The 14,846-nt window shown below is 54.7% G+C and overlaps 1 protein-coding gene across 1 annotated transcript in view; it reads left to right on the forward strand.

Moving 5' to 3' along the window:
* LOC121080653 (F-box only protein 10-like) overlaps positions 1 to 8,136 on the forward strand; it is a 14,234-nt gene extending 6,098 nt beyond the window's left edge. The window contains exons 4-10 of the mRNA XM_040578793.1: positions 182 to 206; positions 974 to 1,087; positions 1,683 to 1,835; positions 3,133 to 3,408; positions 3,642 to 3,952; positions 6,509 to 6,690; positions 7,971 to 8,136. Coding sequence (XP_040434727.1) covers positions 182 to 206; positions 974 to 1,087; positions 1,683 to 1,835; positions 3,133 to 3,408; positions 3,642 to 3,952; positions 6,509 to 6,690; positions 7,971 to 8,136 — 1,227 coding nt within the window. The remainder of the gene's footprint in view (positions 1 to 181; positions 207 to 973; positions 1,088 to 1,682; positions 1,836 to 3,132; positions 3,409 to 3,641; positions 3,953 to 6,508; positions 6,691 to 7,970) is intronic.
* The last annotated feature ends 6,710 nt before the right edge of the window (positions 8,137 to 14,846 follow it).

Genomic DNA, 14,846 nt, shown 5'->3' on the forward strand with positions numbered 1-14,846 from the left:
CCCCCTCCCTCCCTCCTTCCCCCCCTCCCTCCCTCCTTCAATTTCTGAAAGGCTGCTTTAAGGTCTCCCTGGAGCTTTCTCTTCTCCAGGCTGAACAGCCCCAACTCCCCCAGCCTGTCTCCATAGGAGAGGGGCTTTAGCCCCCCTGACCATCTTCGTGGTCCCTCTGCTTCCTTCACAGCCCGGAGGGAACGGAGCCATCTCCAGTGAGCGCTCCTGAGTGGGGGCCGGGGCAGGGTCCATGCTTGGTTGGTTGGTCCTTTTGCTTTGCGATCAACCTGATTGCTCTCTTGCTCTGATCCTCAGCAGCATGCCAGAGATTTGGGGTCGCGTTGTGGTGGAGGAGTTGGTGGTGGCCTTGGAGCTCCTGGGCTTTGTTCCTTCTGACAGGTGGTAGGTGGGAGCCCAGGGGACAGCAAGTGACGCCTCCTGTCAGGTGTGACGGGGCTCATGTGCTCTCCAGGCTGTTGTTCACAGCGTGGCGCTGCCTCTGCTCCTGCTGTTGTCCTTAACATTTCCCACCATCAACCAAGGATCGCTGGATGCCTGCTGGCTTCAGGGCTTGGAAGCTGTTGGAGCAGCAGTCCCATGGATGATAAAGCCTCTTGGCTCCTCCCATGGTGTGGAGTGGGGAGACCTTGGCTGAACAGAGAACTGGGCTGACGTGGTGGCCACTTTGATGTTCACGAGCACCTCCTGCTCTTCCCTTACTGATGCATGTTTCTCTGTGCCTCTTTTTGTGCTTTCGCCTCCTTCACAATGGTTTGGCTGTCAGTCCCTCAGCTCTGCTTCGCATGTACCCCTGCCTCACTGTGCTTCCCCTCTTGCTGCACTTCGCTGCGTAGCCGCCCCATGCCCACCTCTCACTGCTGGCCACCGGCAACAGGCTGTGACAAGTTGCCAGCCAGGGAGACTGGTGCCTCCGCAGAGACCTGCTGCTGCGCTGGCTGGCATCGGTGCAAACCATGAACAGGCAACCCTGCAGCTGGTAACTTTCTTTTCTTCTCCTACCTCAGTGGGAACCATATTTTCCAGGGATTGGCTGCTGGAATAGCAGTGAATGAGAATGGGAGAGGCCAGATCACAGGTATTGGAATGGAAATGGCATTGTTATGCCCAGTTTGTTTCTATACAAAGCCTCTGTGTTTGTTTGATTGCAAAATTTATCTTGTGGCTCTTGGGTGACTTCAGGTGCACTAATCCCCTGGTTTGCATTTTCTAGTTGGCCTTTCTGCCATTATGGAGGTAGCATGCCTTTCCGCAGCGTGTCCTCCAAATTCCTGTTTCTTTTGTCTCTGGCCCAGCTGGGACATGGAACTGTGCTCCAGAGCAATCTGCCACATGGACTGCATTTTTTTTTTTCCTCTCCCATGCCATCCAGTTGATAAGCTAAAGCTGTGAACAATGTTTCCTGCTGTTGTGGCACCTCTGGGTGGTTTTCCACTCTGCCCTACACCTTGGAGGACAGGGAGGTGGTGGTTGCTGGAGCTGCTAATGACTGGTGTCCTGTGCGGGAGAGCATTGCCAGGGGAATGGGGGAAAAGGGAAGCTCCTGGGGCTTGGGTTCTGCCACAGGCAATGGGAGCTTTTCGGTGGGGCCAGGTCTCAGCTTGCTAGGTCTCCTTGCTCTTCCATGGGCAGGAGGCCCGTGTGGTCACCCCATCCTCCCTGCCTGGCCTTAGGGAACATCATCTGCGAGAACCAGTGGGGTGGAGTGGACATCCGCCATGGTGGTGACCCCATCCTCAGGAACAACCTCATCTCCTGCGGCCACTCAGACGGCGTGGTGGTGGGTGAGCGCGGGAAGGGCCTCATCGAAGGAAACGCCATTTACAGTAAGGAAGCTTGGGTGGAGAACGATTCTCACCTTCTCCCTCATCCCCCTGTCCTCTTGGGCTTGCTGGGCTGTCCTCTACCTCCAGTGAGCTCTGGAGCAGTGGTGGGTGCCCAGGAGGCTTGACCGGGAACGGCACCAGACCCAGCCCAGCACAAGCCCTGCTCCAGAGGTTGTGCCACCAGCACTGCAGGGCTGTGGCTCTTGAGGGGCTATCTCCTCACTGAGGAGACCACCGCCTTGTCTCTAGTGGAAGGCAGGAGCTTCCTCTGAGCCCTGAGAGGGAAACCAGCCTTGCACCATTGCCCTCGTGCAGGACAGGGTTGCAGGAGGGGATGTGCGGTCCCTACGGGACGTGGGGAGCCACAGCTGCTGCTGTCCTGCGTCCCACTAACCGGGGGCCAGAGGAGTCTGGCAGGACTTAACTGGGCTAAACGTCTGACAAGGTGTAAACCGTCCAGGTGATTTTCTTAGGCAACTGGAAATCACTTTTTTAAAGGGATTTTGAAGTGGCTGCAGAGAGCATGCTGCTGCCAGGGCACAGGTCCGAGTCCTGGAGGGGCTGTGCTCCTCTCTGGCCCTGTTTAGGACAGCGATGGAACGCAAACGGTTACCTAGCATGGCCTGGTGCGCGTCCCCCTGTCCCTCTGTCCCACTAGTAATGCTGGAGGCAGTGGTGGCCAGTAGTGCTGGTGGCCACTGTCAGCCTCTCACAGCAAGTATAGGGCACACAGATAGGGCGTTGCCAGAAGTTTCTGGAACAGCAGTGGCTGGGGAAGCAGGAGGGTATTCCTAGGGCCCAGCCACCTGGGCATGGAGAATGTGCCTTGGCCCCCAGGCCAAGCCTCAGGGAAAACCAGCTGGGTGCTCCCTGGCCCCGGAGACTCCCAGTCGTGGAGGAGGAGAGACCGGGACCCATGGGCTTCCAGCAGTGCGGCTGTCCATCTGCAGCAAAGCCAGCCGTCCGTGCAGCCAGCGGACAGTGGTTTACCTCCTGGTTGCATAAGTTAAACCTGAGGACTCGGGCTGGGGTTGGAGCACGGACAGTGCCAGGAGGCAGTAGAGGTGGGGAAACAAAGGCGCTTAGCTCCCAAACTCAAGGTGGCCCAGTGGGACCGAGCCAGGGTGAAAGGATCTCTGTGAGCCTCTGACGTGTAGGGTTGGCCTTCATGTGTACTCAAAGAGGAGGATGGCCTCTGCCGCACCCGTACTGCGTGTGCGCTACCTGCTGCTCTGGGGCAGGGCTGAGGGTCTCCAAGCACTGCTGAGCTGGTGGGCTATGCCGCCCTGCGCTGCAGGCAACAAGGGCTGTGGCGTGTGGATGATGTCCTCCAGCCTTCCACATCTCATCAACAACCAGATCAGCCACAACGGCATCTATGGGGTGGCACTGTTCTGCCGCAAGGATGAGGCTGGTGACTATCCCCCTGGTCAAGGGGGCAACGAGACCTTCCAGGAGGAGAGGGAGGGTGCCGGTGGGGAGAACGACCCCGACAGCGAGGAGGAGTACCCAGCTGCCCGGCCTCCCATCAGCGTGGCACTGGTGGAGTTGAACAGCATCAACCACAACGGAGGTGAGCTCAGGTCTTTCTCAGCTGCCACTAGGCCAGGAGCACCCTGGAGAAATGGCGTGCTGAGACCTGAGTGTGGGTGGGTTTGGTTTTTTTTTTCCTTCAGCTCCCAGTCAGAAAGTCACCCTGTGGCAGAAGAGACTGGGTAGCTTCTAGAAGGAGAAGTGCGTTTGTGGTAGTTGCGTATGACTGAGGCTGCACGGTCTTAACCAAGAGATCTTCTTTTTGGTTGGCAGCTGCTGGGTTGCACATCAAGAGCAGCGAAGCGCTCAGCGTCATCGCCAATGTAATCCACGCCAACCGCGATGGCGGGGTGGCAGTGCTGCAGAGCAGTCAGCTGACACACATCACAAACAACAGCATTTGCTGCAACGGCCGGGAAGGTGTGTTGGTCGAGGCCGAGTGCCAGGTGGAGCTGCGTGGCAATGGCATCTATGAGAACCGCAGCCATGGCATCATCTCCAAGGGCGAGGGCGTCGTTGAAGAGAATGACATCATCGGCAACCACAGGTGTGGCCTTCAGATGCTCCAGGCAGCAGACATGAAGGTGAGTCCTGCAGAGCGCTGAGGGGGCACCCGCTTGTGCAGCCCAGGGCTGGGGCAGAGGCAAGACAGAGCCGCCTGCTGCTGCCCTCCCTCCCCGGGCGAGGGGAAGCCAGCAGGCCCCCCGGTTCGCAAGCGGGACAGGAGGGACCACCCTGGCATTGCCAGCAGGAGGAGCGCCCTCGACCCTGCGAACCCCGTGATAGAGGGAGTGTAATTTCCAGGCTACGTTAGAAGCGTGTCCAGCTGACACGGGAAAGTTGTCCCCTCTTTCCTTTGCCGTTGGGAGGCTGCGTCTGAAATGTTGCGTCCTGTTTGGGACCTGAAGGTCAAGAGAGAGGTGAAGAAAAGGGAGAGGGTCCACTGCAGAGCTACCAGGATGGGCGAGTGCTGGGATGTGTGACTGCTGAGATGAGGCAGAGGCAGCTGGGCTTGGCTAATCTGGCAAAGAGGAGGCCGAGGAGGATCTAACAGCAGCCCCACCGCTACCTGAAAGGGCAGTCGGAGCCAAAGCTGCCTCAGCAGTGCCAGCAGGGGGTCAACAGCACAAGTGGCAGCAGTCGCCCCACCTTGGGAGGCCCAGGTGGGAGGCTGGGGGAACCTTCTTGCCTCGGAGGGTGGTGCGGCCCTGGGACAGGTCACAGAGGTGTAGGGTCACCGTTCTTGGGGGGTTTCCAGGCTTTGGAGGACAAAGCCAGGGTTGCCCTGATCTAGTGCTGGACAGTCCTATTCCAGAGGTCCCTTCCATCAGCATGCCGTAACTTTGTGTTTTTCTTGGCCAGTCGTTGGGAATAGGCTGGAGGAGGGTCAGCAGAAATTGTTTGAGGGAAGGTGTAGGTGGGAATTAAGTAAATGTTTCTTTTTAATCGGGCCAGCAGTGCAAAACAAGAGCGCACTGCTCACAAGAAACTGATGTTTCTATCCATAGTGTGTTTGAACTGCATCATGTCCTAACATCTGTCAAGAGAGGTTTAGAAGTACTCTGTAGGGCCCAGAAGGATGAGGCGAGTTCTTCCCCTAGCCTCAGCATCGTTGGGTCTGTGCTTACGGTTGCTCAGATGCAGCAGGAAAGCACACTTGTACCAGGGGAGCTGGCCGTGTTACCCCAGTGCACTCGGTGACGGAATGCGCGAGGAGGTTTTTTTAGCAGCAGCGGTTTTTCAGATGGGCAGACACACAGGGGAAGGGCTTGCGTGAGCTCATGACGTTGCTTAGTGGCAACAACAACAAAAAAAAGAGTAAATTTTCGAAGTCCTATGTCAAGGCTGTATCCTCTCTGGTGGTTTGTCACATCTGTCTGATGTTTAAGCCTTGGTGAAGGGCAGCTCAGTAATCATTTCCCACACGTGGATTCACAGAGGGCTTGTAAGAGACACCTCTCTTCCCTCAGAGCAGCAGAGGGATTCCTGTGTGGTTTGGTGCAATGGCATTCAGCAAAGTCCATCTTCTCCAAGGCCTGTCCCCTGTGTTTAAGCGCACGGCACAGTCAAGTGGGTGATCCCATAGGGCTCTGTCAGAGGTTTTGCAGGCTGCGTGAGCTGTGCTGAAGGTCTGGGGTAGCTGGCATCTGAACTGGATTTTTGGGGAAGTTAGATGCAGCATTTCAAGCATCTAACCAGTTCCCCAGGTTACCTCCTGGAGCACAAGGTTGCCTCCATTCTGGTCTTTGTTGAGGGGAAGCCATCATGCATCGAAATGAGAAATGCAATTTAACTCATCATGAAGGACCCCTAAAAAGGGTTTACAGAAAGCCCTGCCAAGCAAATGCTCTGCATGAGTCCTGCAGGGGCTACACACTCCTTTTGAAAATGATGCCCGTAGAAAAAGATTGTCCTCTGGAGCAGAAGCTAAAAACCACTGCATGTTCCATGGTCCCAGCCATCCAGTCTCCTGGAGCACACAGGCAGGACTCATGTTGCAGGGTTCATTTGGGGAGCAGAGTTGGGGGGCGCAGCTCCTTGCTGAAGTACTGGTGATGTCCTGGCACTGTTGTTGCTCGTCCACGCACTGGCAGAGCCCAACAGGTGCCTGAGAGCAGGTGAGATGGTGTGCGGTGCTGGGTGGGAAGGAGCATCACAGCAGCTGTTGCTGTGGATCCAAGGAGAAAGGACCAAACTGATCTTCTAGATGATGGCATGGTGAGAGCTGTGGCCTTGTCTGTCTTGGGAAGAGGAGAATCCTAAGTGCTCTTTTTTTCCGTATAGAAGGACATGACAGCCTACAAGTATGGCCATTCAAAACCTGGAGGGCAAGGAGCAGCAGCAGGTTCATATTGCACCAGGGAGTTGGGTACCAGCTGAAGGGAAGCTTGTAGCATCTACCACTGACAGAAGCTGAGCTGCCAGGTTGGGGCCACCAGTAATGTGTAGAAGGCCTTAGGAAAGCTTGTGTGTGCGTGGCTACAGGACATCCAGTCTGAACCCCTGGTACGCTCCCAGACTGCCAGGGAGTGCCAGTGAGCCTTGCAGAGGAGCTTTGGAGTTTGTTTCTTTGTCGATCAAAGAGCCGTATGAACAATGTCCTTCTGCTTGTGCCATCCCATCTAAAGCTTAATTTGCAGGTGACCAAGAACAGGATCCAGGCCTTTCGGGACTATGGGATTGCTCTCTTTGACGAAGCCAAAGGCCTGGTGCAGGAAAACCTCATTTTCCAAGGAAGATCCAAGAAATTCATTTTGCGACCAATGTCAAATGCAGAAGATTGCATTGTCCAAGACAATGTGCTTCTCACCGTCAAGAAAAGGTAAGGGCCCTAGCACCATGGGGTGGAGTTGTGAGCTCGCAGCCACCGTTGTGCTCCCCTGTTAGGCAAGCACAGGAGGGCTGTGCTATGGAGCGCCTCTTCTCAGCTTCCCATACCTGCTGACCCATGGCACCAGCCCCACATGTGTGGTGAACCACTGCAGGTGACGACTGCAGACCAAGCAGAGCCAGGAGGTTCCTCTTGGGATACCTCTAAAGCCACCAAAGGGGCTTGGATTATTCCTTGGCAGGCTACGTGGGTCTTCATGATGGATGGCCAGATCCGACCCCAGTCTGCATTGGGCTTTTGGTGCTGGTGAGGAGGAGGAGGGTGGCTTCATGCACCAGATTCCACCTCCAGGCTTTTGCCCGGAGCAATGTGAACGGCCAAGGGGAAAATGGATCTTGGAGTGGTTGTTTTTTCCTGGGCTTGATTTAGCTACCCTGGTCTTTGTGCCGGTAGAGGGAGAATGTGTCTTCTGGTGGTCTTCAGAGGTACTGCTGTAGCTGCAGATCTCCAATGGGTGTTGCAAAGCTTCCCTTAGCTGCTTACCGTCACCCAGATCTCAGTGACTCTCACTACAGGCCTTGTTCAAAAAGGGTCACTCTAGAGCTGGACTCTACAACAGGTGCCCGAGGGTGGAATGCTGGAGCCCCGTCACCTATACAAGAGCTGGGTATTCAGTGGGTTGTTCTTTTTAGCTAAAAAGATTTGACCTTGACTCTACTCCCTGGGTCCGTGGCGTGAGAGAGGACACAGTGAAACTGGAAGACTTGCATTACTGGAGGGAGGTTACATGTGTGGGCCCCCGGGCTGGTGATGCTGTCACTTAGTCCTCCAGACTCCCATAGCATCAGTGTCAAGTGCACTAGAGAGGATTCCCACCACCTCCTCCAGAGCCTTTAGCCTCACGGTTCCTCCGTTAGGTTTTCAAATCTGGCTCCCTTACAGCAAGTCTCGGGAGGTCCTAGCACTGAATTTCCTCCTGCAGGTTCCTGACCCATCCCCCTAGAACTTGCAGGCACTTGGAGGTGTTGGCTGTAAAATCACGGGAGGTAGTTTTGCAGTAAAGCAAGATGTTCCATCTCAATTCTCCAACCATTTCTGTCCCGCTTGTGTTTCGGAACAGACGTCGCGTCTGAGCGTTGTGCGCCTGCCAGCGCTGCTCTGCCCCTTCCCTCCCTGATGGGGGAACTTCAAGGGAGTGTTTCTGAGGCGGCTCTGGAAGCACCCTTTCACCCTGCTCATGGTCACGCATGGGGTGTCTCTCCTTTTCCCAGGTTTGATATGGAGTGCATGCTGATTAACCCCCCAGCACGGCCTCATGTCAGAGGAGGTGTCCTGGGCTCCTGCATGGCGGCTGGTGGTCCGAGGGTTTCCAGCACAACTACCAGGATGGATGGGGGCTGCCACCACCGCAGGAGCATCTTCTGCATCATTCTTTGACTGGATTAGGAGGTTTCTTCCCTGGTTTCTCTGCCTGTCTTTTCTCCAGAGCTGCCGCTGGGAAGCTCTCACAGCTCAGGGATGGGGACCCCTGTTGGACTATACTCCCTTTTCACGAAGGATTTTGCAACTTCAGTGGCACACCACTAAATAAAAAAATAGCTGAGAAAACAGCGTTCATGTCTTAATGTCTTCCTCTTTGTCCACCGAGATTGCTGCTGGGGTAACTTTACAAGGAAGCAGTTCCTGAGGTGGGATGCATTCCCTGGCAGAACCAGCCTGGGCCTCCCCAGCCCAAGCTCTGGACAAGCCTCTCCTCCCGTGGGGCCCATGGCATTATTGATTGGGGAACCAGTTGCTTTGAAGCTCTTTTGGCAGTGACCGTCTGCATTTGTCCTGCGTGATCTTGCTCAGTCTCTGTGCTGATTCTGACCCGGCAGGGGCACACAGATCAGCGCAGACAGACGGACGTACACGCAGTGCATGTCCCTCCAGCACCCAGACCCGGCTGCCGGCTGCCCAGTACTGCCCCAGGGCCCCAGTCTCTCTGGTTTCTGGCACCAGGACGTATGAGACCCTAGAGCCTGCAGCATCCCCCCTCAGCAGACCAGGTGGACAGAGGGGTGCAGGAGCGGGCGGGAAACTAGGACCATGCGCGGCAATCAGCTAGCTGAGGGGAATGTGCTCGAGCTTGTCTGGACAACAATTAACATGATGAGGCATGTTTGCAGAGCACAGGGGGGTGGGAGACGGATGGGCCAAGGAAAGGTAACACCTTGCTGTTAATTGATGGCAGTTAACCACCAATCGGGGATTGCCTAGTATGCAAGGCTTAGCTTCAAGAACCAATCTGTTTAAAACGCGCAGCTTCTGAAAGTGTATAAAACCTCGTGCTTCTGTACAATAAATTGACATTTGCTTGCATCAAGCTGCGTCCCGTCTCTTCATTCGCCGCAAGGGGGCGATGGGGCTCCCAAACCACTTCACCACCTTGTTGGTAGCAAGCCCATGCAGATACAGGTACTGCATCTGTCCTTTGCCACCAACCACCTCTCTACGCACAGTGAGACGCTTTTATTGCCTCGCTCCTCTGTTTTCACATGTTCATCCTGCCTGAACTGCGTCAATTCCCAATTTGGTTCCTCCCCTGGGCATCCCGTTAATAAGCTTTGTGCAATCCTGGGATGCTCTTCCCCTGCCCGCTGCAGCGTGTCCCATACCCCTGGCAGAGACCCCTGGGTCCGTGAGGGGCTGGGGAGAGGGCAGGTGTCCCCCAGCCTGTGGGGCTGAGTTCCCCTGGGACTGGGAGGAGCTGAGCAGGGGCTCACCCGTCTGAACGTGTCACCAGGGGTCCCCCATTGGTCCCTGGGGCTCAGGGCTCTTACCGTGGGCAGGTGGAGGCTTGCGTGCTGTAACCTCGCATGAGCTGCTAGCAAGTTCTGCCTTCTCATCCCCCTGCCTGAAACCAGCGGTCAGTTTCCAGCTGGATTTTCTCTGTCTTGTTCATGTAACAAAGTGTCCACATAGGTTTCTCCTCGGGTACACTTTGGCGTAACTGTGTTGCACAGTCTGATGTCATCTGCTGTTTCTCCACAAAGCAATTCTGTAAGAAGAGCCCACCTCTTCTGCTTAAAAAAAGGGAAACTGCCACAAATAAAATGCTATCTTTTAAAAGGTGTCTCTAATTTAGTAACGGAGCTGCTTTCCAAACTAAGTGACATTTTCCAGAGTGGCTTTTGGGGGGGCCCTTTCTGAAGCTCGTCACACTGCAAGGCTATGGGATGTAGTCACGGCCACCTGGCAGGGACAGGCACTGGGCAAGCCCACAGCCTGTGCCAAAGCCTGGAGGGTTTCACAAGCTCAATAGCAGGTTTAAAACCAGAGGTGAGCAACAGCATTCCAATCTCTGTGGTCAGTGAGATCATCTAAAGGCCCAGTTTGCCACAGGATAACAGCAAAGGCAGCTTAGCACAAGCCTTCGGAGACCAGCACATCCACCAGGAAATGCTGCTCACCGTTCCCTGGGCAGACTGGGAGGAGGTGCACACAGCACCAGGAGAGCCGAGTAGCGGGGGTCGCTTGAGATGAAGTAGACGAGCCCCACTGGGGCATTGCAGAGCAGTCCCTGCTGTGGTGGTCCCACGCAGGAGGAGACTTCAGGGAAAGATGTAGCTCCTAGCTGAGACCCTGCAGCTGGTAACGGCGTTGCTTTGCTTGACAGATGGTCCTGGGGCAGGGGTAGAGTCAAGCAGTAGAAGCAGCCGGCAATGGTAGCGGGAGACGAGCAGCAGGAGAAGAACGAACGCACAGGTGGGTAAGAGGGACGGCTCTGTGGGAAGGATGCAAGAAGCCAAACTCAGGCTGTAGGGCAGGAACTTGAAGTCCCAGACTCTCCGTAGCTGCCTCTGCAGCACTGACTCTCCCACGCACAAAGACATGGATCCACAGCCCTGATGTGTGGAGGGGCCTGGGACTTTGGGGAACCTTTAGTGACCTGTACGTGAGGCAGGACAGAGCCAGGCTGCTGGCACAGACAGTAAAAGGTCATGGCAGGGTGTTTCCAAGTGGAAGCTGCCAGAAGGCTGGCATGCTTGCGGAAGCACCTGGAAATGCTCGGTACCACTATGAGAAAGCCTCTTAGGGAAATAAACAGCACAACTGCAATAGACGTGCTCTTGCTCCGACTATTCACAGCAGTGGTTACTGGCTGGAGCGAGCTAAACTTGCACACGTTAAAGCAACGCGGAGAAGCTCAAAAATAAGATGCAACGCCTGGGGCTGCCTGCAGTGGCCTGAACTCCGGGATTTCGGAGAATATCTCTCAGTTCAAGCACTTCACAGAGGCTTCTGAATCCCGTCAGCCTGTCATGGATGGAGCGACACACTTCACTCATAAGGAGAAGCAGTGGTACGTTTATTGGTAGAAAACGGAGATTTAACAAAGTTTGATAGTAAATGCCATGGTGGTTTAGCAAGATTCAGTGACAAGGTACACTTGATTATTTACTGCACAGAGGACAGAGCCAGAGAAGACCGTCGGGAGACCCTCCCGCTGAGTCACGAGGTTCAGAAAGGACACCCCTGCATTCTGGAATCCTTCTCAGAGGGGAGTTTCGGCGCGGATGGATCCAGACTTAGCCCCACGCTTGGCCAACGGTTTCTAGCTACAACATTACAGGTGCACGGCCAATCCTTTGTACCACTTCGCTAGGATTTCAAAATTTAGTCACTTACCAAGAACCTGTTGCGGCATGGGGTGCAGCTGTACCCCATGCAAACCCCCAACTCCAGTGCTGGCTGTGACACAGCGTGTGACAGCCCCCAGGCCCCCTGACCCGCAGGCTTGCTGAGGCCACAATCTGCAGCTCTGTTGGCTTTTTCACCACCTGAACGTTGTACAAAGCTAACGCACACCCACGACCTGCACACCCACTTCCCTGCACAGCACAGACCTTGCGTTTTGCTTTGTTCAAAGAGGGCGGTTTGTTCTGCTTGTCAGTTAATTAGAGCTCATCGTTTCCAGAAAAGCAGCACTGGCGAAAGCTGAGGGCCTCGCTGCTGCTCTGCCTGTCCTGCTCCTGTCGTGAGACAATATGCCAACATCGCCAAGAGAAGCTGACTCCAACCCAACACTGTCCTACAGAGCCCTGTGTGCTTAGATGCGAGAAAGAGCCCGTGCCCAGCCTATTTCCCAGAACCTTTACACCTGGGGGCCAGCCACCTCCTCAAGAGGACTATAATGCCATTTGTATGCTCCCAAAGCACTAGAGCGATCTTGGGGTGGTGGCAGAGGAGCAGCAAGGCGATCTTCTGGTCACCTTCAAAGCAGGCACCTGTGGGTGCCACCCTGCTCCCGTGGGAACAAGGACGATGATGCAACCCATCTTCAGGTCCTGCCTCATCTCCTGTGCTGGCTCAGGCGTGCCCGTGCTGCCCGGGTACTGCGTGTGCTTGCTAAGGCAGCAGTTGTGGGCAGCTGCGGTCAGTGGGAGTCCAAGAAAAATGTTGGCCATGACCCTCCTGCTCCCAGGCAGCCCGTCTGGCGAGGGCTAGCATTCTCCAACCAGCAGCTGCCGTGCCCGTCAGTCTCCCGCTGGGCAAACCCGCACAAGCGCCTTGAGAGAGAAAACGCGTTGCCTCTCCCAGCCCCTCCTGCACCCTCAAGTGTCCAGGATGTCCCCTCGAGTGAGGTGACCCAGAAAGCTGAGCAGCGTCTTAGCGAACCTCATTTCCAGCAAGGCATCTTTCCCACCGCTGCTGGATTTCTTCTTTTCACTTTGCGCGTCGGTGGCCCAGGGGGGAACCCGGCTACTCCGCGATGTGGCCAGCGACAGGCACGCTTGACTGGGGGCTCCAAGTCCCTCTGGGCCACCCACACCTCGGTGTTCCCACCTGGCGAGTGCCCCCTCCGCGGGACCTCCCTGCAATCCTGTCCTGCCTCCCTCAGTGGGGGCTGCGTGTCTCATCTCCAACCCCAAGATGGGATCTCCGGTCCCCTTCCCCCACTGCCATTATCACTGCCTTGGGACTTCTTTCCCTCAAGCAAAGGATTCTACTGCGTTATCGCCAAGGTGAACAGCTGCTTTGCAAAGCGCAAGAGCGAACGGTGACATACGCCGCAGATGAGTCATTCACCCACTCGGACTAAATTAGCACTCATTTTCCCCCGAATCAGCGGTGCTGCTCTCAGACACAGTCCGACAGGCTCTGATGCACACAGCACTGATGTCAAGAGATACAATTAACATTCTCATCTCTGCTGCAAGTGGCTCCGTATTACGGAAAAGAGCATCACTTCTTGCTCGGTTGTTCAGGCAACCACCTGCGCTTTCTACTTCTCTGCTTGCCTTTGCCGCAGCTTAGAAGCAGCTTTGCAAAAGCAATTGATTTTTTCATCCAAGAACCCATGATGCGGTCAGGGCAATCCACATCTGCTCCCCTCCTCACGCCCTGTATCGACTCCCCGAAACAGCAGCAAGCTAGACCTCAGATAAAGAGGGTAAACTACTGGTGTATCTCCGAATACAGTTTCATACCAGTCTTAAGTCAGAGCTGCTGGCTCTGCTATGTAGAAGACCAGATCCCAAGGAGAATTACAAAAACTCACAAAAGTGGCTACAGCCAGAGGAGCTCCCTGAGCATTATTTCACTGTACCAAAGACTCGAGAGATGAGGCCCGGGTAAGTCAGGGGCTTCCAAAGGACAAAAGGGGGAAACACGGAATCCTGCACTTGGGGAGGAGCAGCCCCAGGCACCAGGACATGTTGGGGGCTGCTCAGCTGGAAAACAGCTCGGCAGAAACGGACCTGGGGGTCCTGGTGGGCACCAAGCTGAACACGAGCTTGCAGCAGAGGCTAACGCTGTCTCAGCGGAATTAGGACCATCTCCAGCAGGTCGAGGGAGGTGATCCCTTGCCTCGGCTCAGCACCGGTGAGGCCACATCTGGAGTGGTGTGTCCTGTTCTGGGCTCTCCAGTATCAAAGAGACACAGACATACTGGAGAATCCAGCAAAGGGCGCCCAAGACGCTGAAAGGACTGGAGCATCTCCTACGAGGAAAGGCTGAGGGAGCTGTGACTACACAGAGAAAGCTCTGGGGGAATCTCATCCATATCTATAAATACTCAAAGGGAAGGTGCCAAGAGAACAAGCCAGGCTCTTCCCAGTGGTGCCCAGTGACAGGACCAGAGGCCACGGGCACATACCAGCTCCCTCTGAACGTCAGGAAACACTTTTTCTCTTACCCCGTGACCACATACTAGCATAGGTTACTCAGGGAAGCTGTGGTTTCTGTCACTGGAAATAGTCGCAGTGCTGGGCACCTGGCTCTGGGTGGCCTTGTTTGAGCAGGGGTACTGGACAAGGTGACCTGCAGAAGCCCCTTCCAACCGCAACCATTCTGTAATAAAAACATTCCTACGCATTATCTGCAGCCTGTAATTCCCTGGCATTAATTATCCTCCACCCAGAAAACTGGATGTTTTGTGTCAGTTCTAACGAAAGCTATGAATAGTGGGGCATGAGGGTGTGCAAGGAGTTACTCTTAAATCCCTAAATGATGTACTAAACCCCGGTTACCATCTGAAGCAAAGACATCTGAAAGAGAAGATTGCTCTTGCCATCCCATGCTCCTGTTTCACATAAGCTTTTTCTCTTGGATGTGACCCTCAGCTTTTCACCCTTTCTGAAGGCGACACTAGCTCTAAGACACCACAATTCTCCCTCCTCCCTCCAGGACAGGAAAAGTGGTAGAAATACTTTGTTTGTGTTGCATCCTTATACTTTTTGACCACAGAACTACACTGAACCTCCAGTGAAACAGACACACACAGAGCCAAAAAGTTGTAAGTAACTCTTCGCTCAGTGTCTCTTTCTGCGCTTTCTACCCTGCATGTGTGAAAAAGGGGTAGAACGGGCCACGGCCCACGAGGTCACTCCTAGAACCAGACCGTAGTCGGTGGAGGACCTGCAGTTTCAAATCATGATCCTGTACAGCAGCACATCCTACGTATTTCTCTCCACCTGTAGACAGGAAAAAAAAAAAAAAAAAAAAAAGAAAAGGTTTTATTGTAGCTTTTTTCACATAAATCAAAAAAAGCAGCAGTTTAATGAGTGAACATCTGTTGTAAGCCAGCCTCAAGACAGGGTTTCAACAGGGTCACGTGCTGATGTTAGACAGCCAAATCCAACAGACCAGGGTCACGTGCTGAT

Source organism: Falco naumanni, chromosome W (assembly GCF_017639655.2).
Source record: "Falco naumanni isolate bFalNau1 chromosome W, bFalNau1.pat, whole genome shotgun sequence".
Lineage (NCBI taxonomy): Eukaryota > Metazoa > Chordata > Aves > Falconiformes > Falconidae > Falco > Falco naumanni.